Source organism: Streptopelia decaocto, assembly GCF_964273445.1.
Source record: "Streptopelia decaocto genome assembly, chromosome: 6".
Classification (NCBI taxonomy): Eukaryota; Metazoa; Chordata; class Aves; order Columbiformes; family Columbidae; genus Streptopelia; species Streptopelia decaocto.
This window is the reverse complement of record NC_138660.1, coordinates 34142367-34160473: the sequence shown is the minus strand read 5'-3', so window position 1 is coordinate 34160473 and position 18107 is coordinate 34142367. Positions and strand designations below refer to the sequence as shown.

The window sequence follows — 18107 nt, the reverse complement described above, 5'->3', positions numbered from 1 at the left end:
GCTTATTGTGTAGATGCAAGCTTACAATTTACCTAGATGCACTTGTGTGCTAGACACAGATAATGGGTTCAGATGCCTACACCTGATGAAATCAAATGAACAAACAAAAACGCACATCACACACCCAAAACACATTCCCAGCATGCCATATTGTTGTCTCTCCACAAATCTGAAACAAGACAACTGTATTCTGAAACTGTTCCCCAGGTACCATCTCAAAAAAGTCAAAGGAAAATTCATCCCAATACTACAGAATTCTTCTGTCAATAAAAGTACATCTTATTTACTTTGCAGACCTAGAAAGTACAATGCGTGAAAAGTAGTTTTGACTTACAAGCTGAGATGCTGTAACCAGCCTCCGAACCCACTTCTAAACCTTTTTGCTTCCAAGCAAACAGATTCTAATGATATCTTGATAAGTTTGCAAAATCAGGTGTATCACTTCATATAGTTTGATCCACAGTTGAAAAAGGCACAACAACAAAAAAAGCTTGAATAAGATAACTGCTATTAAGGCTCTAAGATGGAATAGTCTTATGTAATGCTTGTTTTTTTTCCAGCTGTGTTATTTTCCATGTAAATATCTGAACTACACCATCATTCTTTTGATTTATTTGAATAACACAACATACACCCAAACTTCCCTTCTCAAGAGCTTGACTTAAACATTTACTTGCATGGAGATCCCCAGATGGTGAATCCCCTAAGTCTGTTTCAACAAAACAGCTCAGTGAAAGCAGTGACTGGAAGTCAGTTTTCAGAGCAACTATCATCATTTCCAAGTTGTAGCTCTGACAGAACTCTTTGCCAAGCCTTGTACTACAATCAGCTCTTGCTCCATGTTGTGAGCTATTTGCACACCTTGGGAAGGTTCATGTTATCAGGAAGAGGCTGCTACACAACAGTGATTCACCCCCATATTATCACTAAGCTGGCAAGTTAAAGAGAAGTGCCATATGATACTCCTTCCATAATAGGAAGCAAGGAAGGTTGATCATTGATGTGCCAGCCACTTTTCTATTTTCAAGTGGGAGAAGCAAGTACATTAAGCAGGAAAACCAGCTGTAGTCTTATATTTCACAACAGAAAATGTTTTTACAGGACACTGAGTTTTCAACTCATCTCAGATTTCAGTAACAACAGAAGCATTAAAACAGAAGCTCCAAAACTGAGTATAACTTCTCCTATAAGACAGTTCCACAATAGCATTGCCACCAAAACCTACTTGATGCATGATACCAGCATTTAAGGAGTTGCAAAGTTAGAGGGCTCCAAGAAAAGAAGAGCCTCAACAAGTAGTAACAACCAAGTGGAGTCCCGCATCAGTTAGCGGCAACTGAGTCTAATACAAATGCACTTCAAGAGTTTTAGCTCCACCCAAGTTACTTTATCTCCAGGAAACAGTACTTTTTAAAGTGACTGAAAAAAAAAAGATAAAGTGGAGTTTATACCTTCTACCATTTTCCCCCCCACCCACTCACCCCATGCATCAGGATCTTTGCACCTCCCTGAACAAATAATTTCCAAGTGTACAGATCTTATATTTTCTCTAAGACTTAGATTATATCTAGAGCCCCAGAACTGAAGGGAAGCACTTAATAATCATAATTTCAAAATCCGAACTAGCATTCACAAGGCACTCCATTTTTTTTTTCTTAACAGAAAAATTAGCAAAGAAATCACAAGACACACTGGAGCACAGTAATTCATAACTGAATAGTGCCTGGTACAGCATGCACAGGAATTAAAGCAACAACCTGCTCTTAGATTAAAAAAATTAACAATAAAATCAGATTTCTTATTCATTTAGTAAGAGAGGAAATAAAAGAAAAAGCATAGACCACACTGAAGATCTTCAAATTACACACAGTGCACACTGAAGTCAGTATCTTAAGCCTTATCATTAAGGTTTTGTTTTACTAATAAAGGATTCAAGATATTCCCCACCCTCCCCAGTTAGGAAAATCTGCTCAAACCCCATGGTGAAGCGGAATCTGTTTTGACAGGCTTGCACCGCGTAAAAGGACAGCAAACTACTTCAGATGCCCAATGCCCATTGCATTAGAACCTGTTTACAGTAAGGCTATTAGCAAGTGTCTATATAGACTAATAGCCAAGATGACATTAACACTGTTAAATAGTTTTAAAAAATCCCTTCATGAAAGGACTAGAAAATTTTCAGATTGCTTCACTGTCTTTCCTTGGTTTTGCATCATTCTTGAAGTTTTTCAACAATATAAAGCTGGCGTCAGCCTGGAAAACAGAAACTGGAGCTGACACATTGAGCTTTTGCCTACACTTACTCATCTACACTCAGCCCTTAAGACCACCATTCCTTGAAACCCCAACTTAAAGATGACTGGAATTAATTTATGTTTTCTTCTCTCTGTTTCTAAGCACACAACACAGCTGGTGTAAGAACCGTTTATTACTTAACTATCTACTGGTAGGACCAAGCTCATGAACTACAGAACATGTGAAGACAGTTTTTACCACAGTTAACAACCTAAACAACATAATCTAAAACTGTTCGGATATTCGGTATTAATTTCATGCAAAGAAAAGAGAATTAAAGCATATGCTTTTAAACTGTTGACTTTGCAACTCTGCAATGCAAGAACTTGTAAGGAAAAAACTAATTAACTAATATCACACAGAACTGATTTACACAGTACCACATCTAACAGAATAATAAAAGGAATGAATCTGTGTAAAAAATATAGACATGTAAATTTAGTATCCAATTTAGGAATGTTTAGTAGTTGTTCTCCTTGGATTAGACAAAACTAATGTAGTTGAATATCAAGAATTGCTGCTGCTGAAAGGCCAGTTTTAATTCCACATTATTTCAACAGTCATTGGTCCAGCAAGTGTGTTCAGACTCTCCTATAACAGAACTCAAAGTCTAAAAATGAAGGAGACCGTATGTTGCCAATAAAAGCCAGTGTTGGGAAGACAGTGCCACTCTATATCAAAAAAATTCTGAGAATAAGTAACAGCTTCTCCACTGAAACAAGTCTCAAACTGCTTTAGACTCAAGTCTGTTCTCCTCCAGATCTGTCAAACCTTTCTTGAGCAGGAAAGTATTATTTGAGCTGTTCACGGAGCACATATTGGTTGGAGCTACAGTTTAAAGCAGTCTGAAGTAATTAAACTATTTTTTCTTTAAAGAACAGTTCTCCTTCCACTGGAAGGAATTACTTCAGCAAAAAGTTACTTAATATTTTCTCATGGCAGCCACATGCCAACCACATCATGATTCACATCAGTGAAAAAGACAAGGTTTTGAGATTTGGGGAGTACCATTTTAACACTAAACTCCTTGCAGCAGAACTGGACCGCAACAGCTGCAAAACAAATGAGTATTTCTAAGTTCTTCCTACAATCAATATGGCATTACCACATAGGTTTAAAAGCTGGTACCAGTGACAGATAGATGAAGGAGGTTTATCTAAAACACAACCTGGTGGAGTTTTAAGCTAAAGGAGTTCGGTTTGTTTGGGGTGGGTTTTTTTTTTTTTTAGGTTTTTGCAATTTTTAATATTTAAGAATTAGTTGAAGAGGCCTCGGAACAGAAAAGACTTAAAATATACACTTTCTTTCTAGATAAATCTTACCCATGAATCAGATCTACTGGTTTCATGACTCAGTGTCCAATGTAAGTTAGGCAGCAAATTGTCTATGAAAATTTTACTCATCAGCTCTGCTTTTGAAACAGATTTGCAGGCTGCTATTTTGGTTTTAATGTCTTTGTGATTGACAAATGAGCTGAGCTGCAGTTAGGTAACACAAATCATTAATACATGAAAAGACTAATGTTAAGTCACATGCTGTGAAGATAAAGGCACACAATGCTTCACATCCTCCTCCCTGCTTCAACACAAACTTGGTTGCATCACTGTATCTCAAACACCTTGATCAATAAACATATGTATACCACACAAATGTATTAATTACCATTTAAAAAAAAAAAGTTCTGCTGAAGGTGTCATCTATCCTACAGAAATTCAAACACCAGGAGCACTGGGAAAGGAACAGCAGGGCCTATGCCACATCCTTCCCACAATATTCATTAATAAGTCACCATCTTTTCAGTGAAAGAGCAGAGCTAAGGGGAAGGATTCCCAGGAGGGGTGCAGAAACTGATAACCACACACCATAATTTCAGCAAAGTCAAATACAACAGGGAAAATACACAGAACTCGACCGCATACTTAGTCCCCAGCTAAGTCTCTGCATCCAGCTATGTTCTCTAATAAGTGACAGGCACCGCCAGCCTCAATGACTGGCTATGCAACACACTAAAGAGGAATTTTTTGCCCATTCCTCCTTAAAATGTTAACAGCATTAAACATCATGTCTCTCTATTCAAGCTGCGTTGCTTAAGAGTCAGGCGAATAACACAGTCTTTCAAGTAACACTCTGAATAGCAGCTTTTCCAGCAAGACTTCTTTTATTACATATAATTTAAGGACAAGATAGGCCAACAACACAAGCTGGCTTTAAGCAGCTCTCTATTTCAGCTGCTGTACACCATACTTTACTAACCCGAACCCGGTGCAAGAAACTGACAGACTATGTCAATTTCAAAAGCATACAACGCAAAGCTTCGAAACTTAATAAGCAAAGCAAGTCAATTTCTTTTAAAAATACAGGTGCTCAGCCAATTGTTTGCTCTTTTTAACTCCTGTGCTCGTTAAGAAAAATATCTGCAGAGTTCCCAATACTAACTATTTCTTTCTTATTTTGCACATGCTATGCAGTTCAGAAGTCTCTGTGGTGCTCCTTCGGGGACAAATGCATACAACTCTAAGCTTACGAGACTGTTATCTCCATCTTGCCTTCAAACCTGTTCTTACACTGCCGCACAGACCGCTGCTCTGTAATCCAGCTGCACGCCTTGTTTACTCGCTTACCTCCAACCAAATCAGAACCCGTACTTTAAATATCTACATCAGAAACTGCACTGAGCACCAAAGAAAATCGCATTTTCTCCAACCACTCTGCGGGCAAAGCGAGCATCATCCTTCTGACCTCACCTCGGTCCTAACCGGACCGCCGCTCCGCACATCAGCAGCGGGCAAGTTGCAAAAACAACTTCTCCCCGCAGCACCGACTGCTCGCAACAAATCCACCCCTCGCTTGGCCGCAGATTAAACCCACGCCGAGGGACCGCCCTGGGCGTTCAGGGCAGAGGAACCGATGGGGAACAGGCCAAGACCCCTGCCCAAAAAGCCTCCCGCGGAGGGACGGCGAAAGGGACGGAGAAAGGGACGGCGGGCAGCTGTTCCAGTGAGCCCGGGAGGGCCTCGCACGCAGGGCCGAGGGGTTTTGGGGGAGCCAAGCGCACCCCCCGCCGCCTGCCCCGCTCCCCGCCGGCTCACCTTCGATGGCGATGACATGCTCGCGGATCTGGTTCTGCAGCACCGGCTCCTCCACCCGCTCCAGCAGCTCGTAGATGGAGTAGATGTTGGGGTGCACGGACTCGAAGCGCTGGATCTCAGCCCGGATGGCTGCCGAGTTGGCCAGCTGCTGCTGGTAGTTCATGGCGCGGCCGCTCCCGTCCGCCGCCCGCTCCGGCCCGGCGCCTTCTTCCTTCGCCTCGCTCGCACCGAGCCCCCCGCGCAGGCCGGCGGGCGGCGGCGGGGGGAGGCGGGGCGCAGAGGGGACGAGCCCCGGTCGCTGCCGCCGCCTCACTCACCGGACCCCCCGCCGCCCGCCCCGGGCCGGGCCGGCTGCAACCCTTCGCCTCGCAGCCCGCAAGGGGCGCCGCCGCGGTTCGTCCGCTCGCTGTCACTTCATCGCGCCGGCGGGGCAGGACAAGCCGGCCGCCCCCGGCCCCATGGAGGGCGGCACCGCGGCGGGCGCCGCTAGGCTCCCAGCCCCGCCGCCTCAACTCCGCAGCTAACGGCCGGCCCCTCCTCCTCTCGCGCGCGGTGCAGGCGGCGCACGCGGCCCCGCTCCCACCAGCACCAACCGTCCGCCTCGCGCTGCCCCGATCCCCCCCCGCGTCCTTCTGCTCTGCCCGCTCCACGCTCACGCAGGCCGCGCCCCCGGGTTACGTCACCACGCAGCCCGCCAGCCGTGCCCCGCACGCCGCCCCGCGGCACGGAGGGAAACGTAGTCCCGGGGACGGGGAGGGGAGATGAGACAGCGCGGGGGTCGCGCTCCCACGCGTGTGGGAGCGGCGGGTCTGGCTGCTCCTCTGAGTGCTAAAGGTCACCGCCATGCTCGCCCCGCGGGCACATGGCCACTGGAACCCGGGATCGGACCGCGAGGTTTGTGCGTAACGCTCTCAGTCCAAATTGCTAACACCTGCAGTGGCTGCGCGGCTGTGTCCGTGCCCACCGGGCACCAGCCTTCGACGAGCTACAGCTGCGCGTCGTTGTGCGTCCTCGAGCGTCTAAAATACCGTGTTGCCCCAAATACCTTTGTGCAGACCCCGGCCAGAGACAGCGCAGTGTCTGAAACAACAGCCTTCCCAGCCAGAAAGCCTGGAGTAGTCGTAAATGTCTCATTTATTTCTGCTAAATTACGGTGTAATGAAGTGTTGCTGTTGTTACCATAAACAACTGTTATTAACAATATAATTTGTAAGCCAGCTCTATGCAGGGTTAGGAATTCACCTTGATGAATTCTTTTTAGCAGCAATATTTCATGGATTGGAACTCTGAAGCTGTAAAACATGGAGCAGACCTTAACACACAAAACCTTTCAGGTGTCATAAGGACATCTTGGTAAGGGACGGCCTCAGATAACCATATCCACCTGTCCTACTGACGATGGACACAATAGTTTCAATATTTTTTTTTCTCCTCAAAATATTTACATGAAATATCATTATTTGAATACACAGCTCTGGCTGAGAAGCAGCTATGCTCATTTCATGGTGCAGTTGTTTACTTTATTAGCTGCAACTACCTTGACATGTTTTAACAATATTTTCTCTTTTCAAGTAACTGTTGTCTTGTGCGTTAGTTACTTAGTAAAGACAGGTCTTAAGGACAGAAGAGGTAAAGGTTTTTGGAAAGTTAATTCATTTGTCAAATCTGTTGACCCATATTAAAAAAAAAAAAATCAAACTGGTTTGTTTTGTTTCTATTTAAGACCTGGGAACGTAAGCAGTGTATATCATGTGATGTCCAGAGTGGAAATAGCTGTTCTCCTGCTGTAAATGAATTCTTAACCTAAATAGCTTAAGAGAGGAAAAGCTCGGTAAGCTTGGCAGCGAGAAGAAGAATAGGCGTATCATAAAAAACAGTATTTAATTGTGTCATGAGCAATAGCACCCAGTGTCATAGCAGGCATCTGTTCTCTGGCTTATCGACTGACGCTCTGTTGCAGGTCTTTGTAAACCCATGGTGACCTGGCAGAGCTGAATGAAGGCTGCAGGGAGATCTTTCAATTAATGGCTGTGGTGCTGCTGCTATCAGTCACCTCTAAGTGAATTCTTTCACATAATACATGAGCTATTATGCCTGAGGTAAGTAGTTGCTACCGATTTAGCCATACACATAGTAACTACTATCTGATATTTAAATAGTCCCGCTAACGCCTGTGCATTAAGCTTCTTGATATGATGGCTCGCAACAAAGAACAAACTATAGCGGTGACAAAGGAAGCTGTGATATGAGATTGAGTTTTTGGGTACTCCTGAACGCATTGCCTGAAGAACAGACATATCTAATTAACAGCAAATAGCCTTCACCCTCATATGAATATGAATTGAACTGTCTTTATGTTATTGAATAAAGGGGACATGGATGGGGCTGAGTGACCTCTGGAGCTCAACCTCCTATCTGGGTCAGTACTTGTGAATTCTACCAGTAATACTTGTGAGGTTGTCATCTGCAGTTGGGAACGCAGTGGGGACACAGGACAGAGGGGAGGACACAACACAGTAGCTTCTCACCGCATCCCCAGGGTGTCAGCAGTGTGGGGTGGTCTCAGTTGTGACTTCCAGTCACAGATACCTGTGTCTTCTCCCCTCGTCCTTCTCAGCAGGAATTGGTATAATTTTTGTTATTTTCTAATCCTAGTAGGAAACTCTTGAATGGATTAAAAAAAAAAAAAAAAACCACAAGGAGAATAAATTCTCTGCTTCCATTTGTGAGTGCCACTAAAGGGTATTAGCAAAGATGGAAACATGAGAGGATTTTTGCTTTTATTTATCATAAGCTGTTTGAATAAGGTAGTGGTATGTAGAAAGCTAGTAAATGTAATCTGTAATTCTTCCCTTTGCTTCTTTCTATCCTGATCTTGAGCAGAAGCATTACCTCGCATTACTTTTCTTCCCAGAAAATGCCAAAGTGAGCAAAGAGTTAAGCATTTGTATTTGGGGCTGACTGTTTCCACTGTTGCTGTGTGCTTTGGATTCTTCCAGGTCTAAATCTAATGGCCGTCTAAGATGTGGAAAACAACTCCCACTGTAGTCTCAACTGTAAATCAATGCAACTACTACACACAAACAACTGTAGCATTAAAACCCGTCTTAATATAAAGCCTTTTTGTAATACTCTGATCCATAGATCTGTGAAGCTTTAGCTACCCTGATTTTTTGCTACATAATAGCTTGCATATAAGCTTTGTAAAAATAAAGCAAAATATAAGCTACTGTTGCAGCTTACATAGATTTCTCGTATAAGAAGGCCGTAACAATAAGTCGTATTTTCCTGTGCCTGCAGCTGAGATTAGCCTGAAATGCTGCTTGTGATGCACAGAGCGATACCGGGTACATCTCTTCACTATTAAACTCTGTTTTAGAGAGTCAGGCATCTGAAGTGCTCCATCAACCTTTAATATGAATTGGCAAAGATAATGACTTTGGCACTGCTGCTATGAGCATTGGCTAATCTAGATTTGTTTTTCTGTGGTCTGGGACATGGCTCGCTTGGGCACTTTACGGCTTTTCTAGGTTTGTTTTTGTCAAAGGTGAGATGATCATTGAAATTGGTGCTCTTCTCCAGGTCTGCGGAGGTTATGAGACTCAGACAATTTTTACAAGTATAGAAGGGCTGATGGGCTTTAAGTACAGTGCATAGAGTGGTCGTGGCCCCAGTGCAGGTTACCTTTCTGTCACTGGTTTTCCTTACTGAGGGTGAAAGCTTTCCAAGGGTGAAGCTTCACACTGCACTGTGCTCCCATGCGGTTGGTTCTGTACTTAGGTCTGTAACATAGTTCCATCTGTGCCAGCCTCCTACTCCTCCTCCCCATCTGACAGATCCACTCATTGCCATGACTCAGAAAGCTAGATCAGATGGTTTCATTCTGATTTTGGTACTTTATTCCTTGAAGGTATTCAGTAACAGGGAAGCAGCACTGAATCAACATCTCAAACAGCTCTAGCTCCTACAGATGAGTCTGCTTATCCAATTTATGCTATTCCCCATCTGTCCACCATGGCCTAACTCTACAGAAAGTGCAGGCAAGAATTTTGAGGATATGAAATTGATGACCGTGGGCTTAAGGCATACGGACAACTAAGTTTTACTTTTGGACCTGAGCCCAAATGTGCCAGTAAGAACAAGCTGCAGAGTTTGACCTTAATGGAAGTACGATTATAGAAAAGTTCCACAGAGAAATTACAGGTGGGATTCACAATCCATGAAGCTCATGTTTAAGTACAGATCTTGGGAATGGAGAACTCTCATGGAATTTCATTAAAGCATTCACTATTACTTTCCACTAATGCTTTGTTACAACATGGTAGAGTATGCTTTCCTGGCTACTGAAATGAGAATTTGGCAGGACTAGCCTTTAGTTACTAAACAAGTAGCTGAAATGATGATTGGGACAAAAAAAACCAAAACAACCCAAACATGTTGAAGCATCCTGTCCCTATCTGTGACAGGATTTAATATAAATACACCCAAATATCACAGGTAGCTTGACACAGAGGTTCATTTGCAGACCTAGCAGAAAGGGGATTAACTGAGAAAACTGAGAACATAAGGACTCCTGGACCATCCAAGAGAAGTTTTAAGACAAGTCTAGCTGATAGTTGTAAGCAACGTTTCACTTTGACTGTTTTGGCGTCTGTTCATGATCTAAATCCCCAGCTGTTCATGTGATTACTGTTGGTATGAGCAGTGTTTTGTTTAATATGCAGGGTGTGTCTGGAAAAATACAGGAGATAGAGTGTTAGAGATGTGTCTTTATGCCTACTAATACTGACATCGCCGTAAAGACTGAAATCAAGCCCATATGGAAAACAGATATGGAAACATCAAGTTTTCTGAATTATCTTTGTCATATTCTGCAGTGAAATGTCGGTAAAAAACTTCAAAAACTTAAATTAGGTTAAGCTTCTTCTGGTAACAAATTGGGATGAAATTCTGCTATTTTACTGGGTAAAGATTTGGGTCAGTCAGTTACTATTACAGAGTGATTAGGTTGCTCAAGAGGCTTTGAAACAAATGTAACTAATGAATTAACCTCATTCACACAGTGTGAAATCTGTTCTAGGAGAAATGCCAACTAGTTCAAACAATACTAATTATGGAGTAGCAACAACAAGGGGATGTTGAAGCTGTAGCTCATTCCTCAGTGTTCCTGTCATAACCGGGAAAATTCTGTTCTGTACCAAATCTACATGAAAAAAAGTGGGATGGCAAAAGCAACCTGCGTTTCCGAAGGTGGGAGCATAAATCAAATCTCTTGCAAGGTCAAATAATCCTAATTCAAGGGTCTTCTACTCAGAAGTGAACTAGTATTCTGCTGCAGAGCAGTGAACTAGCAATAACTGTATGTGTTCACCACATGGGCAAAGGCGTCCTAGAGTCACCTCTTGATTCTAGCCCCAGGGACTTGGATTTTCACTAACCTGAAATTTTCTGAAATGTTAAAAGGAACCATGACTTAAACTGCTCCAATTTTGGCTTCTTGTTAATCTAAGTTTTGCTGTAAAACCATTTACAGTATTTACAGATTTACAGAACTATTCTCTCCATTAAAGCAAAGACATTGGTTGGATCTGGAGTTGTGCTGCAGCTTTGCTCAGGCTGATAATGGTCTGTGTTTTAGTTTTAAAGCAGGGTCTTCAGATGTTTGCAGTGAAAATAAATGGCTTCTTCAGATGAAGAAAGATGGTTTTAAGTCCTACATTCTGCCTGTGCTTTGCAAAGCTTAGACAGTTTCATTTCAGCATAAACTTGAATCATATGCAGTAAAAAAACTTGTTCAGTTGCAGGTTATGTGATATCAGTAACCCTGAGTCAGGGCTCAGCAAACATCCTGAATTTTATACCAGGGTGAATCCAGTGACAGCTTTGTATGCCAGTTCTGAGATACTCAGCACTTTATTGAGCTCTTATCATGGCTAAAAGTGATCACACTTAAAGTGTCTCTAAGCTTGTTGCTGTTGTCACTTTCTTGACAGAGAATCAATACTTGATTCACCACATAATTCCATGTTAAGCTGGAATCTCACTTCAGCTGTGGTATGATAACAGGGCTTTAAATGTTAGGGAAAACTGCAGGCTCAGTTGTTACCTTTGAACTTTCAGAAACATGCTATTGACTTACTGCAGAAAAATCACAGGAGAGGTCACTCTAGGTTCGTTGAAACTAATCTTTTAGAACAATTACCTTGATTTTTAATAACATCTAATATGCATAATGTTATAACATCCAGTGATAAGGAATGAAGAAACAGGATAAGAAATTTTTTAAAAATCAAAACAACTAGGTCTGGCAAAATTGTGAACCGGACGCTATAGTACAAAGGCCCATAGGTGATTATTGAGGAAGATCATACTCTCAGAACCATCACAGTGAGATGTACCTGTTGCTGAGATACTGCTCATGTTCCATTACTGGAGATCTAAATAGCAGAATGGATCTTCCTGGTGTGAGAGAGGTGGCGATCTGCCCTTGTTCTTCCCTGTCACCCTCCAGAAAAGAAAGGTAGCAAACGAGTCTTCACAGACTTTGTGCTTCCACAAATGTTTCCTTTGATCTGAAGGCAAGACAGAAATCAGAACCATGAGTCCCTTGGTGGTGAAGATCCCATGTGATTATTTTAAGAGCATGACCTTGTGCAAGTGCCTAATAGTGTGGATCCTAGATGGCAGATTGCAGTTCAAATATAACAGCTGCAGAACTATGTATCCACACATCTGTCTGGTAAGAAAGCAAAACATTTTCTTTGGCATTATGGGTGGGAGTATGAGCCATTACTAATCGGTGAAGGGATGCAAAAGAGCATGAAAACAAAGCTGAGGATGGTAGTAATGGCTGACCATGGTACTTCCCTACATTTAAGATAAGAAGTGTTGCCCTTGCCACTCGTGTGTGCCATGGCAAGGAAAGTGCTGCCTGGTAATGCTGACATCAGAAAAACTGAAGTTTGACAAGGGAGTTGCAGGTGCTCGACTCTAGGCTGCCTGGCCAACAAGAATAGTGCTGTTGTGCACCACCTAATTCCATGGGCAGGCACAGTGGGTGTGTAGGATTGCTCACTTTAATGTTTGTGCTCTTGGGATGGCTGTGGACTCCCAGCAGCAACATCTGGAGTACAGCGCCACGGCTTGTTACAAACGGACCTGGCTGTGTACCAAAGACAGTAGTCCTACTGATGATGTTTATTCCTATACATATCAGTGATATTTACCTGGCACGGTAACCCCAGCCCTTCAGGTTTCCCATGTGCAAAATTCCCGTGTGGGGTGACTTGCATGCTGTAGCAGCACAGCAGCCCCTTGTTCCGAGTGGACAGTGTCCCTGAACACTGCATTGCCCCAAAGGGCTGTCAGTTATCAACTCAGACATGGTTGCCACAGAAGCTGGTGGGATTTACTGTGTGGCTGTGTTACTTCTTAGAGCTGCTTAACAGCTCCCTGGTAACAACTCACATTTTTGCAGCTCAAGGAGTGTCACAGCAGGAACGGGGCTTCTGTGGCCGGCTTGCACTGCACTGCAGTCTGTGCAAAGATGCCAGGAAGAATTCCCTGGAAAGGGTCTGGTACTCGCTGCTTTTACACATCACCTTGTATGCCCCCTTTCTGTAGCTGTAACTTCCTCATAAAGATGTAATGAAATCCTGTGGGCTATTTGTCTAGAGACAAGGAAGTGCTCCTGGCACATTTCCACTGTCACATTTCACTTACGGTTGGACCAGGTTTGTCTGACCTAGTTCTGTTCATAAACTGGGCTTAATGGTGGAGTCCTGGAAGTGTTCCCAGCTGCTAAAGCCTCTGCAGTAATTAATTGCAGTTCAAAAGCCCTTCAACAGCTATGTATCATAACATTAACATAAAAAAAAAAAAAAAGCCAAACATGTTCTCTGTGATTCTAAGCTTTGAACAAGCTTCTTATGGTGGTGAGACATATTCAATATCACAAAGGCACCATGGGACCCGCTCATCAGTTGCTTGCTGCTAGAGTACATACTGAAATGGAAAATATCTTTCCTGTGTACCCATTTACAGAACTGTTATCATAGAATAAAATGAAGCTTTGGATTGTTTTTACTAAGCTGGGTGTGATTTTTCATTCCAGTGTAACTTTCCATCATTTGAAAAAAATAATTTGGGAACAAGGATAATAAATTGAAACTGGATACCCAATAATATTTTGAATACCAGGAGGCTCCTGGAGCGTGCTCAGCAATTACTACAGACATGGAGAATCATCAGCACTAACTGTCTAGCAAAGAGGCAACTTCTGGTTGAACTAAGGGTACATAAATCGCACTCCTTACATCTAAAGAATGTAATGGGTAAAGAAATGTCTTGTTTTCTGTGTAGGTTTAGCTTCACCCAGAAATGCTTTGGACTTGTCCAAATCCCAGGTCACCTTCCATGAACATGTACATCAACTCACTGTGTTAAAAAGAGAGGCCAAGTGTGGTTCAGTAGCCTTCAAAACAGGTCTTGGGGATTTTGAGCATAACACATCATTTAAAGTCAAAAGACTGAATTGTGACACCCTTCAAAGAAAGTGAAGTTGTTACTATTAGGACAGCTCCTGTGGCACTATCGTGTCCCTGAAAGTGTCTCTAAGGCAGCAAAACTAGCACATATCTGCAGCATGGAATGAGTTGCTTTCAAAGCATACAAAGCTGAAACACCTCAAAGCTCAGCCTCATCTTGTATCATCTACAGTTTCAACTTGTGTCACTACTTTGAAATGCAAGATAAACTGTAGACTTAGGTCTCCTTGAACTCAACTGACTTGAGCAAACTACAGAAATGATGCGCCTGCATTTCTGGGCAGGGAGCTCGGATGCCGGCACGTCTCTGCCCTTTGTCCTTAGTTCAATAGAGAATACAACAGACTGCCATTGACCCAGGTCTCAAGGGTCAAAAAACAGGGGAGTTTTGGTTCTAGTTTTCTGAATAGTTGGCTGGATGAAGTAAGATGAAAGTGTGTCATGGATTCTTACTTAATCCTTTTCAATCATTCGAGCTGTCACAAGTACATCTGCCACGTTATACTTCAGCCCTCAGCTGAATTTTGATGATCTGTGTGGGAAGTGTTTAAAGCCGCTACTTCAGACTCCTCAGTGCTCCAGACAAGGCTGCAGAGTTTTAGATCAGCAAGGTTTGAAGTCAAACCAGCCATCATAAAATTTAATAAAGGAAGTGAAAAAATTCTGCTGTGGTCTCCAGTAGCAGCACTTCAGGTACACTCTCTTCAGAGTGGTAAATGCTTATCTGTGTTTTATCTATTCGTTACTTCATTTGAAAAAGGTGTAGTAGACCTTTAAATATTCCCTGAGCAATTTAGAGGGGGCTGTAGTGTTAAGCTATATGTAAGGAACCTGGGATAAAGTACTCTCAAAGCTGAGATAAATTATTGTAGCAGTGGTTCTGTTTCTTACACTGGAAAATGGGATAGAAAACTCATTCCTTGTACAGCTGACAAACACATGTGCACATCTGCTGGAGCTATGCATGCTAAGTAGACCTGGAATTGCCGTTGCCTTGCAGAACGTGAAATCTGGATCTAACATGAAATACTTGGCAGAAGTCTCAAAAGCTAATTTCAGCTCTGTATATTGTTCTTTAAGGGAAAAAGGCTTAATTGGGAGTTGCTAATTTTATTAGTAGTATCATGCTCAAGAGGAAAAAATGTTACTGTTTGATTTTTTTTTTTAGGAATAGTGTAAGTGCAAGTCACGGTATGTTGAAATTAAAATAGTTAACATCTCAAGCAAAGGCTTCAGGATGCTGGTAATCAACGGTGAGCTAAATTGCATATATCTGGAACTTTGCTTCATGGCTCTCACGTCTAAATAAAGGTGACTTCAGTAAGAATGTACTTCAAGGGTGTGCCAGTCATGCCCATGAACTTGGTTGTCTGATGCCAATCTGAATAACTTACGTGCATGGAAACAATTGATTTCATGGCTTGAGACCCCACCTTTAGAGGACAGGGGTCAAAGCTGTAGCTGGGGTGGGTGCACGGTAAGGATTGGGCTGCAGAGCAGAGGGGGCACACAGTTCTGCAGATACACTGGGGTTTGTGTTACTGCTCTCGAAGCCAGATTAGTCACCAAGGATCACTGTAAGGTATCAAGGTCTGCTAGTGAATAAAAAAAACAGTGAAGAGCATGGCTTCATTAATGTTCACAATTGCATACTAGTTCTGCATTCTTTGAGTAAATCGACTGTTCCTGGCAGAGTGAAGGACCTGGTCTTCTCTCTGGGGTCATGGCTGGGATCCATTGACTGTTACAATACTCATGTCAGCCTGTTCTTTCCTTTCTTGGGTGCCTAATCTCAAGCAGAAAGCATGATGTGATAACTCTGCATCTTAAATCCTGTGAAAACACTACAAAGAGGAACTATGCCTTGAAGTAAAAATGGGGAAACAACTGGGAAGGACAGAGTAAAGCAACTTCAGCATTGCAAAGAAATACAGGGAAGTGAAGAGTCACTTCCCAGAAAAATTCCCCTCTGTAACAGTCAATTCTTCTACTATGGCAAGAGTGAGCAATCTTAGAGTGCCTTGGAGCTTCCGCTATCACAGTAACCAAAACAAAGATGTAACAGAGTTGTTGGTTCCTCTAAACAGTCTGCATAGAAACCTTTCAAAGGGATTTTTCATTGCATAATGTTGGGGGCAATTGCCACTGTCTCTGATGTGAAGAGCAAAACCAGAATCGACTTGGAAGTGTAGTATTTAGTGGGAAATGGGGCAGTTAAATACAAGAATTGATCGCATTTGTCTAATGGCTATTATTGCAACGGGACCGATAAAGGCAATCAATAACACTGTTCCTGCAGGAGACTCCAGAGGCTGGGTACAATCATCTTCTGCTTGAGACTCTGTACATGATCTGGAGAGGCATGTGATACTTGATCCAAAATTCTGGTTCAGTGTTAGATGTCTGGGGGAAGGATTCAGAGCAAACCAGATGTGAAAACCATGTAATAGATGGGTCAGTTCTGGGCCTCTAAGGAGAAAACATGGCACACACGAAGTGACAGTAAGCAGTTGGTTTTGGTTTTGTTTTTCCTGTGTAAAAAGGGAATACTGAAACCACTTGGAAAGTGTTTCAAAATGTAACAAGAGCCAAATCAGAGATGTGTATCAGATAGAAGTGCATCTGTCTTGTCGCTGAACTGTATAGGTTGCAGGCATAGCCAGGTAAATATAATTAATCATATCTGATCTATATTGAAACATGTGGCAAGAGTGTGGACAACATAAAGAATTAAACAAAGTTGGGATCTTATCCAAGTGGGGGATACCAACAGACTTGCATCTTGCTTTCACCTCCGTTTTCTGGGCCAGATTATCTGGAAATAGTTAATCAAATGCTTGCTTGGATCTGTACAAAGGGCTCAACGTTTGAATTGTGTGGCATATGGGTGTTGTAAATCAATGTAACCTCAAACTAGTCAGTGAACTGTAAACCTGCTAAAAGTGCTCTGAGCTTCTCTCAGCTGCTTCGAAGTACCTGTGCAACAGCAACAGAAACAGGTCATTGTTGCAAAGAAAGTTGTCCCAGGAACGGCGAAATTGTGCTTCATAATGAGTATGATATAAAATAAGGTGCCAAAGAAGTGCAAGGTGGGGAATAATTCACTATGCACATGGTTGAGCAGGACTTTTGGTCCTTGAAGAGGTTAATTCTCCACAATGAAGTTACTGGTTATCTGGCAACTGAGGTTAACGGAGATATTGTGGAGTTTTTGTGACTATTGCTTGTGTGAAAGTAACAGTCAACTTCTAGTCCTGCATCTGTGATGCAATAAGCTTGAATAAATTTATGAATTTGTCGGAGATCCCGGACTTCATTAATTATCTGAAAAATTGCAATAATTTGGCACAATGCATATGATGAAAGAGCACCTTTTGTGTCCTGCCAGCCTCTTTCCATCACTTTAGCCTGCTGTTTGAAGTAAGAAGACACTGGAGTTCATAGTGCCAGTTGATATGATCAGTCCCCGCATAAGCTTCAATGGGGTATCTGGTCAACAGGCTGCCTTGTGAAGAGTCCTGATGGTGATATTCACTTCAGCATTTGTCTCACTGGAATAAACCATAAAAATGTATTAAAATTTGACTGGATCAGTTTTAGACAAGCTAATGATGAACTCTTGCAAGCAAATATTTATCTCTGTGAACTAGACTTCAGACTTCAGACTTCAACTCTCTCAACTGAAAGAAGGAAAGCATCCCAGTACTTTGCATGAGCTCTTGCTCTGGGACAAACAGTTTCTCTTTTCTCATGTAAACTGCTTGCAGGTATTTAATGCACAATATCCTTGCAAAGATAAAAAGGAAATAAAATAACCGGAGAAGCTATTTACGAGTTCAACATCCTTAGGTGCTTTTTTATTTGTGGATTTTGTTGCAAGGGAGTCTGTTGTGAGGACCTGGTCATGGGCCCTGGTGATCTCAGCCTCAATGTATTGATTGACTTTCCTGTTTGACCTTGGGCTTGTCTTATTGCTGTGGTCACTGGGCTGTGTCCAGTGCTGGTTACCTTCACTAGACCCCACGCTGACCTGCAGCTTGACTTCCCAGCTTGCCATTGGACCTGCCTCATTGACATAAATGTGTCTGGCCATTTGGACCAGTTGGTGCCCCCATGGTAAGAGCCTGGTAGGACAGCACTGGCAAAACCCCATTCCATTGCAGGGATTAATCAGTTT

General features: G+C 42.7%; 1 protein-coding gene across 3 annotated transcripts in view; it reads right to left on the bottom strand.

The window, feature by feature from the left end:
- AGAP1 (ArfGAP with GTPase domain, ankyrin repeat and PH domain 1) overlaps positions 1-6001 on the bottom strand; it is a 365836-nt gene extending 359835 nt beyond the window's left edge. For 2 of the 3 annotated variants that reach the window (XM_082055530.1, XM_082055531.1), the window contains exon 1: positions 5385-6001. In XM_082055530.1, the coding sequence (XP_081911656.1) occupies positions 5385-5547 (163 nt within the window). In that variant the 5' untranslated portion in view covers positions 5548-6001. The remainder of the gene's footprint in view (positions 1-5384) is intronic. The other variant, XM_082055532.1, reaches the window with a different exon arrangement.
- Between the last annotated feature and the right edge of the window lie 12106 nt (positions 6002-18107).